General features: G+C 40.1%; 1 protein-coding gene across 1 annotated transcript in view; it reads left to right on the plus strand.

Moving 5' to 3' along the window:
- Window positions 1-17,466, plus strand: part of LOC141434712 (phospholipid-transporting ATPase ABCA3-like) — a gene marked incomplete in the record, with an annotated part of 47,653 nt that overhangs the window by 8,429 nt on the left and 21,758 nt on the right. Inside the window, 17 exon segments of the mRNA XM_074097151.1 lie at window positions 1,333-1,430; window positions 2,906-3,020; window positions 3,457-3,542; window positions 3,636-3,794; window positions 4,921-5,149; window positions 5,601-5,780; window positions 6,156-6,334; window positions 7,218-7,355; window positions 7,664-7,781; window positions 8,424-8,578; window positions 9,361-9,588; window positions 10,530-10,668; window positions 11,931-12,180; window positions 12,796-12,854; window positions 13,837-13,949; window positions 15,408-15,633; window positions 16,209-16,291. Of these exon segments, the coding sequence (XP_073953252.1) occupies window positions 1,333-1,430; window positions 2,906-3,020; window positions 3,457-3,542; window positions 3,636-3,794; window positions 4,921-5,149; window positions 5,601-5,780; window positions 6,156-6,334; window positions 7,218-7,355; window positions 7,664-7,781; window positions 8,424-8,578; window positions 9,361-9,588; window positions 10,530-10,668; window positions 11,931-12,180; window positions 12,796-12,854; window positions 13,837-13,949; window positions 15,408-15,633; window positions 16,209-16,291 (2,555 nt within the window).

Consider the following 17,466-nt stretch of genomic DNA (forward strand, 5'->3'; position numbering starts at 1 on the left):
TTATGAATTTAACAGTTGACTAATACGGGTTGTTGATGGTGATGACGATTGCTTCGTCTATTTACTTTACAAAGCAGTTCAAGTACAAGTTGAAAACTATTGATTTACCATTAGGCGATTGGCTCCTCATATCTAATGCATACAAATATGTCAAAACGTCTCCACACACTCGTTCTTAGAATGAATATTAATAGCTGATTAGATACGAGTAGTTAATGGCTTGACTCATTGTTATATTTATTTATAAGTAATGATAGTATGTTTGTTTGTAATGTTACTGTGTGATGAAATATCGTAGGCGAATAAAAATAACAAAATAAACACTTGGACTGATCCGGTATGATATGGAATTATGTATATTGAAACATTACTACGTTAGAGTAATTATTTATCGATTGTGAAAAACTGACAGAATAATGTTTGTTTTGTAGTTAAGGTTATACAAATACAAATATAATTATTTCGTTATCTCAGGTGAAGTATATGATACAGATGATATTTGATTTAAAAATATAGGTACAGCTATGATTTGCCGGTTGGCGTACAAAGTTGCTTATTTCGTTTTTTATTTTTAAATAGGTATAATACTACAAAAAAAAATACAAACATTGGAACATAGAAGCTCCTCCTTTTTTGAAGTTGGTTAAAAACTAATATAAGTAAATCAAACGGTACAAACAGTTGTTAGATTAAATAAAATAATAACAATATATGATTATGGCGCTAAAAAACTTTATAATCCTGATTTGCAATCGAAATAATGTTTACAATGGAAATCAAAAATCAGAAATGTTTATTTGCTAGAACAAAGTTCCAAATAGGTATTCATTTCTATTTATGTGTTTAGTTTTAAATGGGTCCCACTGAAAAACAGCGTTGCGGCTTTCCGTAACATTATCCTGAGTGCGGCCCAATATATACTATTCGATGTCTTTTTAATTGTATTTTTTTATAATGTGTTTTTCTGTATATTGAATACATTATATTATGTGCAAACAAATTGTCACTGCTTTGAAAAAATCTCGTATCTCAAATTAATACGTCTGCGAAATTGAACCTAGACGTAATTGTCATAAAGTGCACTCCAGAAAAATTATACATTTTCAGATACGAGTTTTTTTAAAAGTGACGAAATGTCTCTCTTTCGATCTTTCATTCTCTGTGGTATATTCTATTATAAACCCCCTTGCAAAAAAACGGGCACCCATGGTTTTTGTATTTTATGTGCATGAAAGCTTACTTTCCAAGCTCCAATGCCTAAAAATCTGAAAAACCATAGGTGCCCTATTTTTTTGGAAGGGGGTTTATATGGTATATTCTTTTGTGTTACAGAAGGCAGAGAAAAAGGTTATTGCCCTTATACGCACTCGACACCAATAATGGAGTTCACGGAAAAAATGCAGAACAGGGATATCATTGTGATATTTCAGGTTAATATTTTTTAATATTATTACAATTGGAAACATACAGCATAAATCCTACTGATATAGTCAAAACCGTTAATAGCGACACCAGGCCCCTGTACCACAAAAGTTACAAGTACTACCAAGTGCTACAAATCTACAAAATTGTTAAGTTTCCCGAAAAAGTTTTCAGTTTAGTAAAATGTTATTTTGCAGAATTGTAGCACTTAAAACTTTTGTGGTAAAGGGGCCAGTTATTACGACAATCGGATTTAACGAGGAGGAAAAAGGTCCCAACACGTCTCCCTAACTGCATCAGAAATTCTCTAAATCGACAAAGTAATTGTTGCATCACCGAGATTCGTTGCACCTGGAGCTTGCGAAATGTCAAGGTTTGTTCTCGATTGCAAGAACGTTCTGGAACTAAACTGTGCAGCGGAGTTTTAGCCAATTTAAGACTGATAATGATGCGATCCCGCTAATATTATAAACTAGAGAGTATTCATGGGCGTTTTCCAGCAGTTGTTGAAATTACTTTTTATTTTATTTGGATGAAATTTTGTTTTCTTACTCAGAATTAGGAGCACTTGCGATTGCAATAGGAGGAAATAGCGTCCAAGGTTTTTCATATAATTTTGTGTTATCCATTACACTACCGTCATACTAAACGTGTATGAAAAAGGGAAACGTAATGGAATTAAAAATCTTGGGACACTTTTTTTCTCCTATTACAATCGCAAGTGCTCCTAATTCTGAGTAGGAAAACGAAATTTCATCCAAATCTAACAAAAGTAATTTCAACAACTTTATCTGAACACGCCCTCATACCAAATTTAATCTAAATCCGTACCGTTACCGATAGAATAACAAACATACACACACATACAAACTTTCACATCCTACTAATATTTGAATGCGAAAGTTTGTGAGTATGAGTGCATGTTTGTTATTTCTTCACGCCAAACGGCTGGACGGATTTGAGTGTGTAGTAGAAAATAACTTAATTTGGTCCTGACGCTGTCGCGGCATGCTTACTACGCTCGCTCGGCTCGCGCATTGTGGTCACAATTAGACCTAACACAACCTAACACAAATCTATGGTCATTCGAATCGATTCGATTCAGATTATCACTCACTCACAGCGCGCGCAATATTTTGTTCGCCCTGATAATGCGCGACCATGATATTGTACGGCATGATAATCTTTGGATTATCACGTACATTATTGCGCGTACATTCCGAGTTGTACATTATTGTTTCCCGTATTTGAACATGAAAAATAGACATAGACCACTTTTTATCCCAATATTTCCACAGGAACGGGGAAAACGACCCCGCAAACCCTCACATTCTCGTAGTCTTTTCCGAGTTCCCCGATATAAATAAACAAATATACAAAAACTGTTCTTTTAAACATATAAGATAATTTAATTGTTAGTTCCGACTTCTTTATTGCATTTGTAAATAAAATTGTCTTACATAAATCTGTATGAATATTTCAGAATGTTAACGGGACTTGGCCAAGGAAACTCCAATACACCATCCGCATGAAAACTGACTTCAATACTCATTCCCGGGTGATCGAGGAGGGCAGCTTTGGTCCGCACGAAAGATTTGGTATGTATATCTAACATGTCGTCACCCCCATGCTAAAGTCGCGAATCTGCTATTTAGCAAAAATATGATTTTGAACTCAATGGTCAACAACTTGGGTTCAAATCTATTTTTTTCCTAGATAGCAGATTCGCGACTTTAGCATGGGGGTGAGAATGTAATGATGTTTCAGCTTTAGCCCACGGCTTTGCCCGCGTCAAAAATACAAAACAACAATATAATGAGTCTTTATTGAACACCATAATACAATTGCTTTGTATATATTTTTTATTTATTTACTCAAATAAAAAAACAAAAGAAGTACAGAAAAATTATATCTATGAACCTATGCCAAGCATAGCAGTTTGTTGGCAGAAAGTTTAGTACTCTCATCCACTATTTTTTATTTTTAATACTATTCTAATCTATTAATGTATCTATTTATATAATTTATTTTCAGGCACCGACTACGAACCGTTCATGCGACTGCAATGGGCTATAGACACAAGTTACTTATATCTATTGACGGGGGCTGACATAAATCAGGTATCAATAAAACTTAATTGAATAGAGTATTTAAAAAATCTTGAATTTTCCATTCTTATTTAGTCTAAACTGCTTTACACTGTATTTTTTCAGACTCTGATGATCCAAGAGTTCCCGTACTGGAAAGCCAAGGAAAACTCGGAGGTGGCAATGCTCTGCTACTTGCTAGAGCTCCTGTGTCCTTTGTCTCTTATATTGGTGTTCGTGTTCCTTATATCCAAGCTGCTCGACGAAAAGAACACTGGTATACAGGTAACATAATTAATTAAACTGGCTTAGGGTATGTTTCACCTTGTTCTTTTCTTATTTAGTCCGTGTAGTTAGCAGAAAAAACTTAAATTAATAATAATTTTTTATTCATTAATGCGAGGAAAGCATAAGATGGATAAGACTTTAATTAAATTTTGGGTAATATTTTTGTGTAAAAATATATGTATGCAGTGTTTCTTATAGGTAAGTACATATTTTGTCCATTAAAAAAGGTCTGGCCACTTGTAATAAGTATTACGCAAAGCTCTGAGCAGGGGGCGACACTAGCGCAAACCGCCATGACAACGACAGTTCTCTTTATATTTTGTCGCCATGACGAATCATGACCAAAAAGTATTTGTGCCTATAGAGATCATGACATATATTTACTTATTAGTAAGAAAATAACATGATATTTACATCGATAGTATCGATAGAATAGAATAGAATAGAAATATTTATTCGCTATTCGCACAAAACATAATAAAAATACATTAAAGAAAAAAGAAAAAAAACAACAATATGCGAAATCGCGAAGCGGTCCCAGTTTAGCATAGATAGAGCTATATTTCAAAAAAAAAAACATTAAAATAATTATGATATTGTGACATCCTACAAACATTTAAGATACTCAAAGAACTGTTTACCGTTTGTGCTAGTGCTGCACTCGGACGGTAGAAAATTCCAGAAATATTCCCTATTGTCACCTCTAGAGACTATAAAGTGTTTATGTCTATTACGTCTTAGACTTGTGAATTATATTGACGTTTCCACTTGTGACTTTATGTGCGTTTCCTTCAATATGCTATGTTAAATATGTTCTTTTTTTAAATTCAATGTCGTCATGACCATTATTACCTATAACAACTGCCCGTTACTTATTACTTATATTTATACCAAATTTCATTGAATTAGTTTAGCCAATTTAGCGTCAAAGTAACAAAACATGCACATACACAAATAAAGCCCAGTTTGGGCCTGCGAGAAAAATCATGCAAACAAGTAGAACATTGCTGCGCTCGATTGATCACTTCAAACTTGATCGCTTAACGACCTCGCAATGTAATAAAACTTGCATCATTTTTCTAGAACGCTGTATTTAAAATCTAAAGATGCCTCTTGCCACCAGGAACTCGTCAAAATGGTAGGCGTATCGCCGAACACGCTCTGCCTGTCCCACTTCATCAACGCGCTGCCGGCGGGGCTAGTTTACGCGGTGGTGGGCGCCGCCCTCCTGGGGGGGTCCGCCCGCCCCATGCTGCCCCACACTAGCGTGGTGCTGGTGTTCATAGCTCTGCTGCTGCACTTTGCCACGGTGGTCGCGCTAGCTTTTGCGTTCGCGTACGTGATTGATACAAGTAAGTTATTTATTGGGGTTTCATAACTTAAAATCAGTCCATATGCCCCATAGGTCAAATTTGGTAAAACATACATCGTATGCCGAACGAGAAGCTTTGCTTACAACGGTACTAGGTCGATTAGGTAGTTCGTTAAACAGATTATCAAACAATATTGGACACATATTTTTCCTTTTAAAATAAAAAAAATAAAATACTTAAAAAAAACTTTGTCAATTAAAATTAAAAAAAAGTCAATTAAAAAAAAAAGTTATAGTCAGTTGAAGTTCCGCGTGAAATCCACTCCCGAACTTTGACTCGCTTCATCATTTGTCATTTATATGTTTGAGTGAAAAGAAAAAAAGGTGCAATATTTTCTGATATAACCGACAAATTAAATAGAATGATATTTTATTTACCCAGGAAACTATCCAATTGACTGGTCGAATTAAATACCCTATTATGCTTTCAGCTCAATATATCACAACAATTTCGGTGTTCGTATACTCATTCACGTGGCTCCCATTTCGGTGGCTGGAGACGTTTATCAGAGACAGCGTGCAGAGTAGAGCGCTCGTCACACTGACCGGGCTGCTGCCACACGTTCCCATGCAATGGTTCTGGCAGGAGGTCGCCGCGCGAGAGAAGTATGGTGAGAAAATAATTGTACTTTTTCTCATTTCGGTGGCCAGCGACGGCATGTAGAAACAGTGTGCGTTTTTTTACTTAACCATAATTGAACATAAGATACTAATTACGTATAAGTATATACAAAAGTAAAAAAGCTCAATATATTAGTAGAAGCAAGTCAAGGATCCTGAATCACGTACCAGGGTCGAACCTTTGTGCTACTAATGTCATATTGACATCCCATACATCTGCCAAAGAAATCATAGCGAAATTGGTTAAGAAAAGTTTCCACCCTGGTAAGTCATTCAGTTTCTAAATCGCCACTCTCTTGACAGAGTGATCGTGGTCGTCGGATGAGGTTCATTAGTGAACATCAATAATCAATATTTATTTCTAGATCGCGGTGTATCATTCCTGAACATGGCCGAGGCGTCTACGCTCAAGAACGGTTCAGTGCTGCTAGCACTGGTATTCATGCTGCTACAAACCGCTTTGTTCCTTCTGCTCGCCTGGTACCTATCTCTCGTACGCCCGGGAAAGTACGGACAAGCGCTGCCCTGGAGCTTCCCATTCAATGTGAGTTGAATAAAACTGCCTGTTTTTTTTTATCAAAAATGAATTTAAAAAATCAAAGCGTTTATTTGTGTTATTTGGGCCAATCAACTATTTACCGACACTTTGGCGTCTCTTCGTTACCAAAATGTCTCTGGCGTTACCAAAAAATCGTACTTCCAAAAGATATTTCACGGTTTAATAGGTTGAACTTACGTAGGATGGCATGTATTCATGTACACCATCTATTAAATCACAGAAAAAAATGTTTACTTACAAAATCTGCAATTGTTTGAAATTGTCGCGGACAGATTAGTGTCGGTAAAAAAGTTGATTGGCCCATTTAAGCTGAAAGTAGGCCACAAAGGGATCTTTAACGTGTCACTTTTAAGAGTTCCGTACCTCAAAAGGAAAAACGGAACCCTTATAGTATCACTGGTTGTGTTTCGGCGTGGAGAGTAAGACAGCCGGTGAAATTACTGGCACTTGAGGTATCCCATCTTAGGCCTCTAGGTTGGCAACGCATCTGCAATACCCCTGGTGCTGCAGATGTTTATGGGCGGTGGTGATCTCTTACAATCAGGAGTCCCACTTGCTCGTTTGCCATCCAGTCGAATATAAAAAAACCATCCGCCCGTCCGTCTGTTTGTCAAAACCTCTTATCTCGGGAACGCGTGGAGGCTTTGTATGTTTGTGTGATTTGTGTGTGTTCTTACAGCGTGGAGGGGGAGGAGCTGCATGAACACACATTTGTTGTTTAGCCGTCGCGGGTGATCAAAGTAACTGTTTATTGTTCGTCAGGAATATGATCATTAATAAATTGTATTAGAATTACGTGGCTAAAGTATGAACATTAGCAAGTGGGTCAACAATCCCATATTGTGACTATACAGAGATGTCTTTACAGAAGCAATATTGGAGCAAAACTCCCAAAGTCGAGACGATACCGGCTGAAGAGAGTCAGCTGAATAGCCCAGACGCGCAGTACTTCGAGAAAGCACCCAAAGGACTGCCTATTGGCATCCAGATACAGAATATTACTAAGGTAATGTCTTCACTACGGAATGGTGTTCCGGAATACGGAAATTCGTCAAAGAGTATAAAGTCATCGACATAGCTGGAAAAATATGCAAGTTGAAGTGGCAATGGGCGGGCCACATCGCTCGAAGAGCAGATAACCGTTGGGGGAGGAAAGTCCTCGAGTGGCGACCACGAACCGGAAGACGAAGCGTTGGCAGGCCTCCCACCAGGTGGACTGATGACATCGATACGACTATTTCTAGTGTCGGTAGGACGTGTCGGATATTTCAGCACGCTCCGCTGAAGCTGATATTAATGCAGGTGATTGTACAGGCTTTCCCGAGGCACGTGGCACTGTCTGACGTTACGCTGGACATCTACAAAGGCGAGATCACGGTGCTGCTCGGACATAATGGGGCCGGGAAGACCACGCTCATGTCCATCATTACCGGTGAGTGATTAACACACAACTCAAAAAAAGAAAGCCGTAAAAAGGAACATTTCAAGTGTTTTTTTTTTGTTTGGCTCTCCAGAAAAAAAATATTTTTCACTATCCAACTAAAGCAGCGACTTCCTCCAGTTCCTCTCATATTATGCACGATTGAATTAGATCTATTTATTTTTACTTAGCTTGTAGTGGGCAAAAGTGTTTTTCTTCCACTCGACTAGTTTTTATTAAATTTAAAAATAAATATATATCGTCACTACTTTGAAAAAAATTCGTATCTAAAATCAATATGTCAACAAAATTGAACCTTGACTTAATGTTTATAAGGTCCACTCAGAAAAATTATACGAGTTTTTTTTAAAGTAGTGACGATATTACGATACAAAGTGTAGTGTTTCTGTTAAAATTATATTTTGAATACTAGCTTTTTTGCTGACTGTACTTTTTTGTTGACTGGACTTAACTTTCACGTGTATACCGAATTTCAAGTCAATTCGACCACTGGAAGTTGGTTAAAATGAACTTACAAGATTTGACCGTACATCGTGTCATCATCATCACACCTGGCAGCTATATCTCACGTTATATTGCCACAAACAACCTAGCCATTGGGAGAGCAGGTTTCACCCAGCCCTCCTTCACCAGGTCTAATGTCCCCCACATCGGGGCGGGTGCTCGTGAACGGCAAAGACACGCGCTCCCAACAGAAGGAGGTGCGCTCCCAGCTGGGCCTGTGTCCGCAGCACAACTTGTTCTTCTCGGACCTGACTGTTCTCGAACATGTCATGTTCTTCACACTGGTAAGTGCTCACTGATGAACTTTTTGAACATGTTTATATTAGCTTCAATGAGGGCTTCTTGGACAAGCGAAATATTGGTAAATGGCGTTAACGTCGTAAGGTCCGTTGACATTACGGTCTTTCTTGCAATTATTAAGTTAAATAACTGAATAAACCAATTTCAAGCAAAACCGTAACGGCGTTTTCCAAATATCAAATTTTTCCGAAACCGAAAAAAAAACTCGGTGTATTTTCTTATGGTTTTATAGAGCACAGTAGGTTAGGTTAGGTTTGTTTCATGAAAGTTCCGAAAATAATATGGTTTCGGAGAAATTTGATAATTGGTAAATGAAACGTACATTTGCCCAAATGAAACATTTGTGGAAAAAATATATGTGCGAAACGGCAGAGAACCCCTCACGGTACTAACGCCATCTATCGGTATTCTGCCTGTCAAGTAGCCCTTATTGTAACTACAGGCCAATGCCAATGCATGCATTGGGTCGATTCCAGGGTAGGCAGTACTGCCACCAGCACTAGCGCTGCCGCCCCTGCTGCCAATATTTTGGAAGTATTTGATGACACCCTGTAGAGACTTGGTGCATCTCACTCTTAGTATAGCATTTACGAAACTATTGAGCTTTTAGCTTCGTCCAAACTGTTCAATAAGTCGGATGTTGCATACTTCGGAATGACTTGATAAGTATACGGGACAGTTTAAGAAGTAATGCACCTCGAAGTCATTTCTTAAGGAGTGCTAGTGGCTTGGAATAAAGTAGCAATTAATAATTATTATTTCTTAGATCAAAGGCGGCACGTACGGCGACGCCCGAGTCTCAGCCGAAAACCTCCTTAAAAAGTTGAACTTGCAAGACAAGATCGATGCCAGAACAGATCAGCTCTCTGGTGGAATGAAGCGGCGGCTACAGCTGGCTTGTGCACTGGCGGGCGGCGCCAGCGTGCTCGTACTAGACGAGCCCACCAGCGGGCTGGACGTGGAGACCCGACGCGAGCTGTGGGACCTGCTGCTGGTAAGACATGGAGCGGCGGGTACACTGGCGGCGGCGCCAGCGGGCTGTACTGGACGAGCCCACCAGGGGGCTGGACGTGGAGACCCGACGCGAGCTGTGGGACCTGCTGCTGGTAAGACATGGAGCGGCGGGTACACTGGCGGGCGGCGCCAGCGGGCTGTACTGGACGAGCCCACCAGCGGGCTGGACGTGGAGACCCGACGCGAGCTGTGGGACCTGCTGCTGGTAAGACATGGAGCGGCGGGTACACTGGCGGGCGGCGCCAGCGGGCTGTACTGGACGAGCCCACCAGCGGGCTGGACGTGGAGACCCGACGCGAGCTGTGGGTACCTGAGCTGGTAAGACATGGAGCGGCGGGTACACTGGCGGGCGGCGCCAGCGGGCTGTACTGGGACGAGCCACCAGACTGGGTGAAATTGGACCGAGCTGTGAGGGACCTGCTGTACGTACAACATCAGAGGCGGCGGGTACGCGCTGGCGGGCGGCGCCAGCGGGCTGTTCTGGACGTCCACAGCATGGCTGGACGTGGAGACCCGACGCGAGCTGTGGGACCTGCTGGTGGTAAGGTACATGGAGGCGGCGGGTACACTGAGCGAAGCCCGGCGACGGGCTGTACTGAGACGAGCCGTACCAGAGCCTGGACCAATGACCCGAGTAAGAGCTGTGAAAACTAATACAATACATGGGGCGGCCGATACACTGGCTTGGCAGCGCCAGCCCGCGTGCCCTGGACGAGCCCACCGAGCGCGGCTGTGACAAGGAGATGCTACGCGCAAGCTCATTACCGGCCACGGGTGACAAGACATTAAGCGGCGGGGTTTACTGGGGGCGGCGCCACGTAGCCCTGCATGTCACGACCCTGTTGTGCAATGTCATAAAAAAATGTACATTGATCGATAAAGATTCGCCGTCCCTGTCTTATAACCTCTACGTGTCCGTAGAGTCTCCGCGGCGACCGCACGGTGCTCCTAACGACGCACTTCATGGAGGAGGCGGACGCCCTCGGCGACAGGGTGGCGGCCCTGCACGCTGGCCAGCTCCGCTGTCACGCCACCACCATGTTCCTGAAGAAAGCTGTCGGTTAGTATCCTATTGACGCCCTTAGAGATGCTTTTTAGGGTTCCGTGCCCATACGGTGCCAACGGAACCCTATTGCTGAGACTCCGCTGTCTGTCTTGTCCATCTGTCTGTCACAGGGCTCTATCTCTCGAGCCGTAATAGCTAGGCACTAAAAATTTTCACAGATTTATGTATTTCTGTGGCCGCTATAACAACAAATACTAAAAACAGAATAAAATAAATATTTAAGGCGGGTCCCATATAACAAACGTGACTTTTTTGCCGTTTTTTGCTCGGTATTAATAACGGCAACAGGTAGACGCTTGAAATATTCACAGAGTATTTAGTTGTGTAGTCACTTAAAATAAATAATTAAATTAAAATAAAATTAAAAATTTAAGGGGGGCTCCCATACAACAAACTTGTTTTTTCTGCTAATGTCTAATGTTGTATAGATTATGGTACGGGACCCTTCGTGCGCGAGTCCGACTCGCACTTGGCCGGTTTATTTGTTTAGTCGCCTTTAGCTGCGTTTCAACCAGAGATGTGCGTGGAATGTGTTCTTCATGAACCAATAGAAACGCTTCACTTACCTCGCCTCGCTCCGCTTAGCTGTTTGCACCAGAGCGGTGCTGAGCGAGGACAAGTAAATGAAGCGTTTCTATTGGTTCATGAAAAACACATTCCTCGCGACACATCCTCGCACATCTCTGGTGGTAACGCGGCCTTTAGGGCAAAGACACTAGACACTAGGTCCTTGCTTTTAGTTTTTTTTTAATTTATATGAGATACTTCATAGGAGATGGAGGAGGAGATGTATACCACCTGAGGACCTTGTGCAAGGTCCGCCCGGATTGCTACCACCATCTTGCTCGCTAATCCTGCCGTGAAGCAGCAGTGCTTGCACTGTTGTGTTTCGGCGTGGAGAGTAAGACAGCCGGTGAAATTACTGGCACTTGAGGTATCCCATCTTAGGCCTCTAGGTTGGCAACGCATCTGCAATGCCCCTGGTGTTGCAGGTGTTTATGGGCGGTGGTGATCTCTTACCATCAGGAGAGCCACTTGCTCGTTTGCCATCCAGTCGAATAAAAAAAAATATTACCCCTGGCTTGATTATGAATGAAAACACACTGAAAAACTGGAAGATGTCGGCTGTCTAGACTGTCAATTGAGCTGGCAAATAACTGACATAACAGCACGCTATTACCATACAAATTCTACGAGTTAATTGCTTGTTGACAGTTGCGTTTTGAAGTAAATTGATTGGTGCCTTTTCCCGGCAGGCACCGGCTACCGCCTCTCATTCACCACCATCGGCCCCCCCAACGAGCCGGCCATCACGGCGGCCATTCGCGCCTCCATCCCCGACGCGACAGTGCGGGACGAGGCGCTACACGCGCTCTCATATAACCTGCCGTCCAAGGACTGCTCGCAGTTTCCCACTCTGTTCAGCAACTTGGAGGAAAAGAGGTCTGAACTCGGGATAGACTCTATTGGCGTTGGGAAGAGCACGCTGGATGAAGTGTTTTTGAGGTAAGACGTTATGTACAAGGTGTTCATGAAGTAACTGAAATTTTTTTTTTGTTTATTTGGCTCTATCCATTAGAGGACAATTTGCCAGTGTCTAGTAGGTTTTGCCGTTATACGGTAAAAAAATCTAGAAAACGAAATATGAGAGGTTAGTTTATTTAAGAAAATAAATGACAATTGTCACTTGTCAGTCCTGTCATCATCAAATAAAAAAGCTGTTTTTTTATTATATTACTTCTTGATGGCAATATTGACAAGAGATAGTTGACATTTGTTTTTTTTTTCTTTAAATATGAAAACTTAGTAGCTTGTCGGCCATTACCTTCACAAATGTTATGTCGATCACAAAAAATCACGAAACTGTAGAGAGTAAAAAAATAAACAGCTGCCGTTCCTCGTTCTTTCAGGATTGCCGAAAAAAATACACCATCTCTCCAAAAAACTTTACTTCGCCAAATCAGAGTCGCGTTATCAACTTATCAACCAAAGAGACTCTGATAAAATACCTCATGTTCCTTCCATACAAATCATAGTGAAATTGATTATGAAAAGGTCCCACCCTGGTACGCGAGTTTCCTCGTCTGTTCACCCTTTTTAATTTAGTGTGTATTGTTACAGATTGTGTAGCGACGTCCACACGTCGTTCGCGAATGAACAGACAGATACAATTGGTGCTGGTAATTCGGTTTTTTTTTTCATTCATATAAATCTGAAGTTTTATTAATAAATTTTATTACATACTAGCGGACCCGGCAGACGTTGTTCTGCCCGAATAAACTACAATAAAATTATGATAACATACCAACATTAGTGCCATTTAGCGGGTCCAATTGCATTTCCAAACCATCAACCAACGTTTTGTCAATTATTTTAAATGAATATTTTTCTATGCAAATATAAAGTAACAAATAACTATCTTATTGTAAGTACAGTACACTATAACTGACAGTTATGAAACCCATGAACATATATTCTATGGGAAAATGTTTTTTCTTTTATTTTATTTTTTCGTTAATTTTCCAATGTTTTAATACTTATTATCCTATTCCACGACGAAGGCAAATAAAAAAAAAAACAAAAATCTTAAAAAACCTGAAGACACCTGCGAAGCAATGAGGGCTATCGCGTATGAATTCGCCGCTAGAGGCGCTAGTGTAGCGTGAGGTCTCCGAAATGTCAAATCTCATAGTTTTTGGGTGAGCTACGCGGGTAAATTTATAATAAGAATAATTTCGTGAATATTTTGGATTACCTGAAATTAATTATAGCAATTATGCGTTACGGGGCAATGAATATCTGTGTTTTGAGACAGTTTTGTCTTTCGGAAACTTTTGTCCTCTCTTTTTTTCCGAACAAAACGGGACTACGCAACACTGTGGTTGCTCGATATTTTTATGGTACGGTTTTAGGGTGTACCTATTAAATATGATTTTAATCTAAACTTTGTTTTCACGCCCGTAATAACAGACTTTGAAAGCCACACTAAAAACCTCATGCAACAGTGGCGCCATCTAGAAAGACAAAAAAACGATAGCCCTCATTGTGTAATGTTCCCAAACAGCACTAGGGAGGGTCGCCTGAGATATACAGTCCGAGTCCTTTCTAAGGGAGGCCTGTAGGATGAAAATGATGTTAAATTGTTGTTTATTTTGTCCACAGATCAGACGTTCGAGAAGCTGACTGGAGCGGCGTTGTATGCTCGTCAGTTTGCGGTCCTTATCATGCGACAAGTGCACTACATCACTTCCAAACTGAGCTCCTTCATTATACTCGTAAGTCCCAAAAGTGTGTGGTGTGGGTGAGGATACGCAATGAGGGCTATCGTTTTTTGTCTCACTAGATGGCGCACTGTTGCGTGAGGTTTTTAAGTATGGCTTTCAAAGTCTGTTATTACGGGCGTGAAAGCAAAGTTTAGATTAAAATCATATTTAATACACCTTAAAACCGTACCATAAAAATATCGAGCACGCCACAGTGTTGCATAGTCCCCGTTTTGTTCGGAAAAAAGGGAGGAAAAAGGTTTTCGAAAGACAAAACTGTCTCAAAACACAGACATTCATTGCCCCGGAACGTATATTTGCCATAATTAATTTCAGATATTGCAAAATATTCACAAAATTATTCTAATTATAAATAAACCCGCGTAGCTCACCCAAAACTGACATTTGACGATTTTGACATTTCGGAGACCTCACGCTACACTAGCGCCTCTAGTGGAAAATTCATACGCGATAGCCCTCATTGAATGCACTTTCCACCATTAAAATATATTTAAAATGTAACAAGTACAGAAAGGATTTATATTATGCAATACGGCTAAAAACACGAAATCTATATAGTCACTACTTAAACAAATCTTGAAATTATGGTCGTAAAGTTCACTCATACAAATTATCTATTTGGACCACCTTCAACTGGACTACCAGGTAATCTGACCAACCAGTCGAATTTAATAAAAAATTGTCGCACGGCGACACGTTGCAGAGAACTTTAACTGGCTATATATTCATCATTTTTAGGGCTCCGTAGTCAACTAGGAACCCTTATAGTTTCGCTTAATTTTTTTTTAAGGTACCTCCCATAGGGTAAAGTGGGGATGTTTTTTTTAAATTCCCATCCTATATTGTGGGGTATCGATGGATAGGTATTTAAAATTAATAGGGCTTTGCAAAAACCATTTTTGATAAAGTGAATATTTCCGGAGATATTCACTCCGAAAGTTCAAAAAAAATTGTCCCCCCCCCCTCTTACTTTTGAACCGCACGTCTAAAAAGTATGAAAAAATCACGTAAGTTAAACTTAATAAAAACTTTCCAGGAAAATTATTTTAAATTTAATCTAATCAGTTGAGCAGTTTTAAGTTTATGTAAAAAAATATTTCTGAGGCAAAGTTAAGGCAAGGTCGGGAACTACGGAACCCTACTCTGAGCGTGGCCCGACATGCTCTTGACCGGTTTTTTTAATTGACAAAAGAAAAAATACGTGTCCAATATTTTCTAATAATCTAAAGCCGAGTTTAGACTTGCAAGAAAAATCTTGCAAGTTGCATTACATTGCGGCGCTCAATTGACCACGACAAACTCGTTGGCTTTACGGCCTCGCAATGTAATGCAACTTGTACGATTTTTCTTGCACGTCTAAACTCGGCTTAATTAACTAACGAACTAATTGGTTTTTTTAGAACACGCACAATACTCTTAAGCTTATTGGAATGTATTTTTTATTTTCAGCAAGTCATCCTCCCCATACTATTCCTCTTTCTAATGACAAAACTGTCCAACGACGCGGACTATACCCACATAATTCGCAACAACGAGACGGCCATGGACCTGGATCTGTACAGAGACATGGCGCAGAAGCGGGTCTTGTTCAACATCCACGCAGTAGAAGCTCTTCCAGCTTTGAGGAATGCGTACAAGAACGTCGACTTTGAAGTGACTAACGACGTAGCCGAGGGTACGTGCAGTTTGGGATTACTAATGTATAGGCAAAAAGCTTTTCTCGAATTATCACATCTTGAATTCACCATGGTCCCAGCCTATTTACGTCCCACTGCTGGGCACAGGCCTCCTCTCAGAATGCGGATTGGGAACTTCACACATACCATTGAATTACTTCATAGGTGTGTGCAGGTTTCCTCACGATGTTTACCTTCACCGTAAAGCTCGTGGTAAATTTCAAGTGTCATTTCGCACATGAACTTCGAAAAACTCAGGGGTGCGGGTCGGGCTTTGATTTCAAGTCTCTAGGTCCAGAGGTTTGGGCTGTGCGTTGATATATCAACAGTCAGTCAGACAGTTTCTTCCTTAATATATATATAGATGATCATATGACGAAATATGAAGGTGCTATAGAATCGTTTGGGAAATGAAACTACTGCGATAAGTTTTTCTGGGAAGTAAAATTTGGTGAAATATATTTTGCTTAAACGGCAGTACATTAACGGTTCGTTGTTGCTTGAGCATTCTAACCGACGTTGTTACAAATAAATAGACAGTATTCGTGTTTTTATTTGTGTTGTTTCTTTGCAGCTATGCTCCGCACTGGGGTGGAGGACATTTTGGAATACAACAAATATCTCGTCGGTATTGAGCTTAACGATACTGACGCAAAGGTAAAAGAATTTCGCTCTATTCATAATAATTATGTATAATTAGTAATAATTATGTATAATTAGTAATAATTATTTTATAATTAGTAATAATTATGTATAATTAGTAATAATTATGTTATAATTAGTAATAATTATGTATTAATCAGTATAATTATGTTAACCAGTACTAATTATATAATTAGTAATAATTATGTATAATTAGTAATAATTATGTATAATTAGTAATATTATGTAAATTAGTAATAATTATGTATAATTAATAATAATTATTTAATTGTATGTCTTTTTGTGTTCCTGTTATTTTTTGTATAATTTGAACTTTACAGCCATTGGTGTTAACTGTAATGCTGTAAAAATTTTTTCTTGACAAATCCTACTATATTATAATGCGAAAGTAACTGGTCTGTCTGTCTGTCGTCTGTCTGTCTGTCTGTTACCCTTCACGTCGAAACCACTGAACCGTCTTTGATGGAAATTTGGTTACATAGGTAGTTTGAACCCAAGGATCAAATGGATACCTTTTAATCGGTAAGGGCGCCACCGCGCGATTAACCTTAATCCTGGCAGATCGTAATCGCGCATCTAGCTAGATAAATAATAAATAATAACAGTCGTGAGCTGATCTAATGAGGGTTGTGGTGTAATGGCGCTGGTGCCGTGAGCTCCGTTTGCCAACTTAGACATTTGCGTCACGTTTGAGATTGGTGAAATAATTAAATGAGCCAATCGCAAGTAAGACTGCAACGTCAAATGGAACTCTCGATACTAACGCCATCTAGCGATATTTCGCCTCGAAAATACAAACTGGAACATAGATGCACAGAAAACCAGAAATAGACCAGCGCTACGTGCTATACCTCTACACCACCCAGTGTTGGTGGTATGACACGCAGCACGGAATGCTGAGGACCTGGGTTCGATTCCCAGCGCTGGTCTCTTTTCCTGGTTTTTCTGTGCATCCATGTTTCAGTTTGTATTTTCGATATGGATTTTACGGGATGACCGTAAAAGTAACAAAATTTGGAGTTGAAATAAAAATTACATAAAGACTCCAGAAACCAATCTTGATATTTCGCCTGTCAATAAACCCTCATTGGATTAGCTTATATTCTGTAAGGCAGAGTCGCGGGCAACAGCTAGTGTGGTATAAATTGTTTACAATAATTAATTTTGAC

Source organism: Choristoneura fumiferana, chromosome 14 (genome assembly GCF_025370935.1).
Source record: "Choristoneura fumiferana chromosome 14, NRCan_CFum_1, whole genome shotgun sequence".
Classification (NCBI taxonomy): Eukaryota; Metazoa; Arthropoda; class Insecta; order Lepidoptera; family Tortricidae; genus Choristoneura; species Choristoneura fumiferana.